Genomic DNA, 6,362 nt, shown 5'->3' with positions numbered 1-6,362 from the left:
TTTCTTTCTTCACAGGCCATTCAGGTTCTTGTTCAGTGCCTTGTTATTTCAAGACCGGACTACTGCAACCTCATCCTGGCAGATCTGCCTCTGCCACACTTCTCCGCTCCCTGCATGGGCTTCCTGTAGCTGCCTCAAATTCAAAACGCTGTTGCTTACCTCTCTGCTCTAATCACACCACGCACTGCACCACGTTCCCTCCGATCCTCTCCGGTCCCATCATCTCTCAGGGATCAAGACATGCATCTAGTCTCTCTTCTGTTCTGACACCTAGATTGTGGAATTAACTTCCTCTACTGTAGGTGTCTGTACAGCTGAATCTCTGGCAATCTTTAAACAACGATTTAAGACGTATCTGTTACTTTAGTACTCAGGTTAATATCTCCCTTCCCTTCCACCAACCCCCTGAAAAACCCCCAACTGTGTTTGACTGGTACGTAGTTAGTAACCTAGTAACCCAGTACAGATACAGTTAGGAATCTATTCAATGATGGAAACTTTTGTAAGTCGCTTTTGTAAGTCGCTTTGGATAAGAACATCTGCCAAATGCCTAAATGTAAATGAGATGGCCACTCTAGAACCTTCTAGGACTTTATCTGAAGCCAAGCCTTGGTTGCCTTTAAAGTATGCTTGGGATCCTTGTCCTTTTGGGAGGTAGAATGACGGCGAAGTTCCTGCTTACGTACAGATGCATGACGTTTTCTTCAGGGATTTCAGGATACTTGATTTAATTCAGGTTTCCAGTACCAGAGGGGGCAAAGCAGCCCAGATCATCAGCGAGCCACCGCCATCACTGTAGGCAGGGTGTACTCTCCTAAGAGACCTTCAGTGTTCAGTACTGTATGTGCCTTATAGTGCAGAGTGAACCTTCAATGCCTACTGCCATCAAATCTTTCTGTAGGTCCTTTGCAGTCAATTGAGTGTTCTTCAACACTTGCCTTCACAGGAGTCTGGTAGCTGAAGGTGATGGCTTCCTCTTTCTGCCACGCCCAGGTAGTGTAGCCACTGTTTCTTTAACTTTGACCTTGAGGAATCGGCTTCCTACAGTATTTCTAGGAACTTTTAGGACCTTCGCAATTTTTTCATATGCTTGTCCTTGTTTGTGCCAGGCAATGATTTCTTAACTTTATGGACAACTCACTCAACTTCCCTTAGCCATTTCTGACATCTTAATCAACAAATATCTAGAAAGCCCAGGTATTTGATGTGTTCTAAGTCAAGTACACCAGAGGCATCTAATCTCATGCTTAAGACAATGCCTGATTTTCAGATGTGTGCTCTAATGAGGGATTTTATTCAGGCTGTTGAGTAATAAGGGCCATTTGTGTTGAATTTGGAGAAATTTATTATAATTTATTTTATTCTGTCCTAAATCAATACTGAGGTGTATATACAGATATTAAAATAGGTCTTGGTTGTTATAAAAATTTAAATGTATAAGTACATTAGAACTTTGTAAGATACCAAATGAATAAAGACCTTAGAATAAAGGTTATAGAATTTTTCTTTAATTACTTACACTGTACGCACATTTCTTGTGACAAACTTCATGGCCAGTGTACAGATCAGGATGATTTATAACAACCATGATCTATTATAATGTGCTTATATGCACCTGTTGATTTTAATTAGTCCAAACTGTAATGAATATCAACATTTGCCTATTATTATTATTATTATTATTATTTTTTTTTTTAAAGCACTCCATTTGAGTAAAACTTTACTGTACTTGCTCTTGACATTGAATACAAATTCATGAAGTGGAGATAATAATAAAAAAAAATAATAGACATTGGAAATGGTGGAAACATGATAAACAAAGTCAGACACAAAATTGCAAAATAGATTAATTAATCTTAACCATATTTGTATAAATAATTAGAATTCTGAAAAAGGGGATTTAGGTGTACAATAATCGTGTCCCATTAAATAATAAAAGTGTATATATATATATTTCATTTTAAATGAAGATTTTAGATTTTGACTTTTAATCACGCTGAGCAATGTAAACAGTTAAAATAATAAGTAAAATGAAAATACTACTAATAAAACTAATAATTAGTAATTTCATTATTATACAAAATTGTGCTTTTCTCACCCTATTATGATTATTATTCTCTCTAAAAAAAATTTTTTTTTAAACATTAATGTTTTTAGACTGCTTATGGATTTTTAAAAAGGCCAGACTTGCATCCTATTCAAAATCTGTGGCATGACCTGAAAAAAATAACATCCACCAACATATCTCCATTTTGTCTGGGTGAGTTCGTGAAAAAGACAAAAATCTAACTGTTCAAAGTTCTTAAAGACTCATGAAGTCCAAAACCATAACTGCAGCAAAAAAATGTGCGTTTCCAAGTGTAATACTTAGACTCGGAAACGCACATGTTTTACGTTAAAAATGTCTTCAGACATCTAAATCATTTCTTTAATTTGATTTCTGTAGAAAGTCGCTTCAAAGGTACAGAAATATCCCGTTCTGACATTCTTAAAATTGCAACCCAGCAAAATGAGAAATAATCACTGGAGGGGGAATACTTTATGTATGCGCATCTGACTGCTGCATTGAATTTTGTGAATTGAAATAGTGTTTCTGATGAGACATGAGAGAATTTCGACCACATCTAATTTGTGGATGTGAAATAAAAGTAGTTTTAAATTAGAGTGGTGGTTTCCAAAGTCTGGGCCATGACCCCCTAGTGGTCCGTAAAGGTACCGCAGATGGGCTGCGAGACGTCATTATAACAAACAAAATGTAATACCTCAAATAAAATACCTAATAGCTGATAGAACTAATAAAACTAAGCCATATGATTTAAACAACTTGATATTCTTTCATTTTATTATAGTCTCATGTTGATTGGAGTTGTGGTTAAAGGTTCGTGTGGGCTGCAGATGATTTTCACTTTTTAAATTTGACCAAAGTATTGTTAAGCTACAACAAGTAAAAAAAAAAAAATTCTGTCAACAGAAACTTATTCAATGTATTAGTTTTGCAATCAACTGAAGTAATGCTATGGCCTTAAGACACAGAAAATTATATCATTTTATTTAGTTGCACATCATTGACAAATAAAAATTAGACAGGTTTTTTTTATGACTGTAACAAAATTATTGCGATTTTTATTAACTGTATTCAATAGTATTTACAAAATCACATTTTTAAGAAAAAACAAAAAGGATTGAAGATGAATATACAATGTGTGTATATATATACAGTTCATATGCCTTAAACAAATGCGTAACTATAAATATTACAAATATTTTAATATCAAGAAAATATATACAGGCTCTTGTTGGATTGCTTTTACCCCAGCCTCGCCAGAATACTTAAGGCTAAATGGGAAGCTTGCAATGTTAACATACAGTAAGTAGAGTTTAATTGACAGATAAAGCTAGCTATTAATTTACCTTCATTTTTTACATTTTACAGTGAAGTTTATTCGGTCCTAATTTGGAAAATAGTCAAGGCCATTTTCACACTTCCCTGAGAAGTATATATGTTTTTTTTTTTTTTTTATCTTTTTTTTTTTTTATCCATGAAACAGTTTCGGTCATCTAAGACATACAGTCATTTACAAACTGATGATGCATTCATGTACAGTAGAGTATGTACAAATGATCAATAGGTTATTGTCACAGTATTATTAATGCCTGCAGTTCGAATACTTATACAGGTCACCTGAAGTTTCTATGAGACTGGACAGGAGACACGGTATACTGCGTGCCACTCGCTCCTCACGCCTCACCTGGCCTGTGTGGGAGATACAGTAAATAGGAATTGTTTAGAGATGAAGAACAAATCACATATTTTTAGAGTATTCTGTACACTTACACACACCCTTATGCCAATGAATTTCTGTGTTATTATTTTACATACAGTATAAAGTATGGTTATAATAATAGCTCTAATAGTCTAATAATTAATAGTTAATAGATATTAATTTGATGGTTCTGAAGTGGTAATAACTCATTCACATGCACTTCTACAGCAGATGACTAATATAAACCATAATCAACTACTACCAGGTTTCACCTTGCTGCGGAGATAAAGGGTGCCATTTAATACTTAATAGCATTTTTATAGACATGAAACTATAAGACAAAATTATAGACAAGAAGAAGAAGAAGACCTGCGTACATTTGGATTGTTGAACGATCTGCTTTGGATTGAAGTGTGTGATCCAGGGACGCCCATCTGTCCTTGCCGACCTTGCTGTCCGTATAACGTGTAAGAGTCCTGTCCGTTCGGCTTCGGCATGGGGGGCTGTGGAACAAGTGACAACAATTTCTAAGCTTTTATTGAACAGGACATGCCATGTCAATGAGATGACTAAAAGACTAAAAGCCGTCTCAGACATATTTCCCTTTTTAGTCATCCAGCTCAAGGAAATAACCGCTGGATCTTTGGTGTAGTCTTAGACATTTTAGTTTGTGTCTAAAATCTACTCGAAATTAAAACAACAGAATCTGTTTCAGTAAAAAAAAAAAAAAGGGGGGACAGAAACTTTCCTTTAGTGTTTGAGACGGTCTTACCTTTGGTAAACATGAAGCTTGAAGCATCTGCTTCTCCTTGAGCAGTTGTTTCTGGGTGTTCAGCAGTGGCTCCACCAGTCTGTCGTGCATGTCCTGGACCTCCTGGAGACGCTTTGCGCATTGCTCGGTTTCCTGAGCATGGTCCTGCTTGCACTTGTCTTTGTCAGAATTTACGCGCTTGTTTTCCACTTCCAGTCGGCTGCTCACTGCCTGAAGGGTGGAGACTCTCTCCCCGACCATGTTCAAGTAGGTCTGGAACTTGTCTTCTATTTGCCGGGAAAGGTTCGTGCAGTTCGCCTGGATCTTCTGCATTTGTTCTTGTTGCTTCGAACAAGTAAGGTGGAAGGTAAAGGTGTCGGGGAAGAAGTTGTCAATCTTGGTGAGGAAGGCAGTCGTGACGTCCTGGATGCCCTGCAGCGACATTACAAAATCTTCCTTGCACTTCTTTTTGTAAAGTCCAAGCTCAGATGTCACGTCATCCTTCTCTTGTTTCAGTATCATCATGGCTAGCTCGTTCTTATTTTTATCTTTTATCGCACTGTCCAGGTTGAACTTGAGGCTTTGCACCGTTTGACTGAAATTGGCCTGGAGAATGGCATACAGAGACTTCTGCTGCTCCAAAAGAGTCTGTAAGGTTCTCATGTGTTCTGAAAAGTTCATTAGGGTTTCAGATACAGTGCTACTTTTAGCCCATACATTGAGCCCATAATGTATTCATAATGCAGAAGAATTTGGAATCAGGGGTCAAAACTTACCATTTGAAGCACCGCTGGATGGACATGGGGATATACCCCGAAGTAAAGGTGTCTTATTTGCATTGCAGCTGGCCTGTAAGTGGAGAAAGAAAAAAAAAAAAGCAAGCAGATTTTAATGACCACTCAACTTTTTCTGCAGTGGTAATTAAACATTCCTGAATCTAGATAATACTTTAAGCCAAAATGAATGAAGACATACTAGTGCTTGGGTATATTTCGTTATATTTCCTTTGGCAGAGTCCAAATCCGCTGTGAGTTTCACCACTTTTCTATCAGCTGCGTCCTTTTCCATCGTCTTCGTCCTGAGTGCGAGGGTAAGGTTGGCTTTCACTTTGTTCAGCTGGGTGATGTTCATGGTGAGGTTGTAGAAACTCTGCTGCAGCTCCTCCACCCTCTTCTCGTCAGCGGTCTTCTCCGGCTGTCCATACACTAAGAAGAGCACCAGGCTCACGATGATCAGAGACTGGATCAGTGAAGAGAAGAAGAAGATGAGCCGTAGATAATAACCACAGCTTTTTCCCTTCGATCTGCGAATGTCCTGAGCCTTCAGAGCCACGTTGGGCCTTTTGTAACTGCTGTTGTACATCTTTCTATCGATGCCTCGTTGAAGTCTTTTAAACCATGAAGTTGAAACCTCAGCAAATGCTTCCTGATTAGATTCTCCACCTTGTGAATGCTACTACCAGGTTTCACGTTGCTGCAGTGCTTATATACACACGCTGGCATCCACATCCTGTAGGGCAGCTCTTTCCTGACCCTCCTACTAGTGGTTATCTGTACTTCACATTGTGCTGCGGAGTTACATCTCACCTATGAATCATATTTTATTGCTAACACTGTGTGACTTCCTTGGCTTCCGTGACTTCCCTAGGACATAATCGCAAGTTAGTTACCAGATGATGAATATTCATGGCTCTGTATTTATAACCAACATACAGTACGTCAATTATTTTGATAGATATTATAATTTCATATTTTTTTTTCTACCAAAGCATGTTTAAGTTCTCAAATCAGATTGGTGAGAAAGTGTTAATTTTATTTTCAATTTCATGTTTAAAATAAGGAATTTGT

At 37.5% G+C, this 6,362-nt stretch overlaps 1 protein-coding gene across 1 annotated transcript; it reads right to left on the bottom strand.

Annotated features, from left to right (window-relative positions):
- Positions 1-3,083: 3,083 nt before the first annotated feature.
- plvapb (plasmalemma vesicle associated protein b) lies at positions 3,084-5,974 on the bottom strand. The gene is made up of 5 exons (XM_053512543.1): positions 5,491-5,974; positions 5,292-5,364; positions 4,537-5,183; positions 4,142-4,267; positions 3,084-3,754 (listed from the first exon to the last, which is right to left on the bottom strand). Exons 1-5 carry the CDS (start codon positions 5,875-5,877, stop codon positions 3,746-3,748), a joined length of 1,242 nt encoding a protein of 413 aa, XP_053368518.1. The 5' UTR covers positions 5,878-5,974; the 3' UTR covers positions 3,084-3,745.
- Positions 5,975-6,362: the final 388 nt, after the last annotated feature.

Source organism: Clarias gariepinus, chromosome 15, assembly GCF_024256425.1.
Source record: "Clarias gariepinus isolate MV-2021 ecotype Netherlands chromosome 15, CGAR_prim_01v2, whole genome shotgun sequence".
NCBI classification, from domain to species: Eukaryota; Metazoa; Chordata; class Actinopteri; order Siluriformes; family Clariidae; genus Clarias; species Clarias gariepinus.
The sequence above is the reverse complement of the archived record's forward strand: the minus strand, read 5'-3'. Positions and strand labels throughout refer to the sequence as shown.

Bases quoted from the DNA above. Each gene is read 5' to 3' on its own strand.
- plvapb (XM_053512543.1), bottom strand. From the start codon at position 5,877: ATGTACAACAGCAGTTACAAAAGGCCCAACGTGGCTCTGAAGGCTCAG. The intron at 5,184-5,291 runs GTAAGTTTTGAC...TGAACTTTTCAG, and splicing joins ATCCAGCGGTGCTTCAAATG to AACACATGAGAACCTTACAG. The intron at 4,268-4,536 runs GTAAGACCGTCT...CTTGTTCCACAG, and splicing joins AAGCTTCATGTTTACCAAAG to CCCCCCATGCCGAAGCCGAA.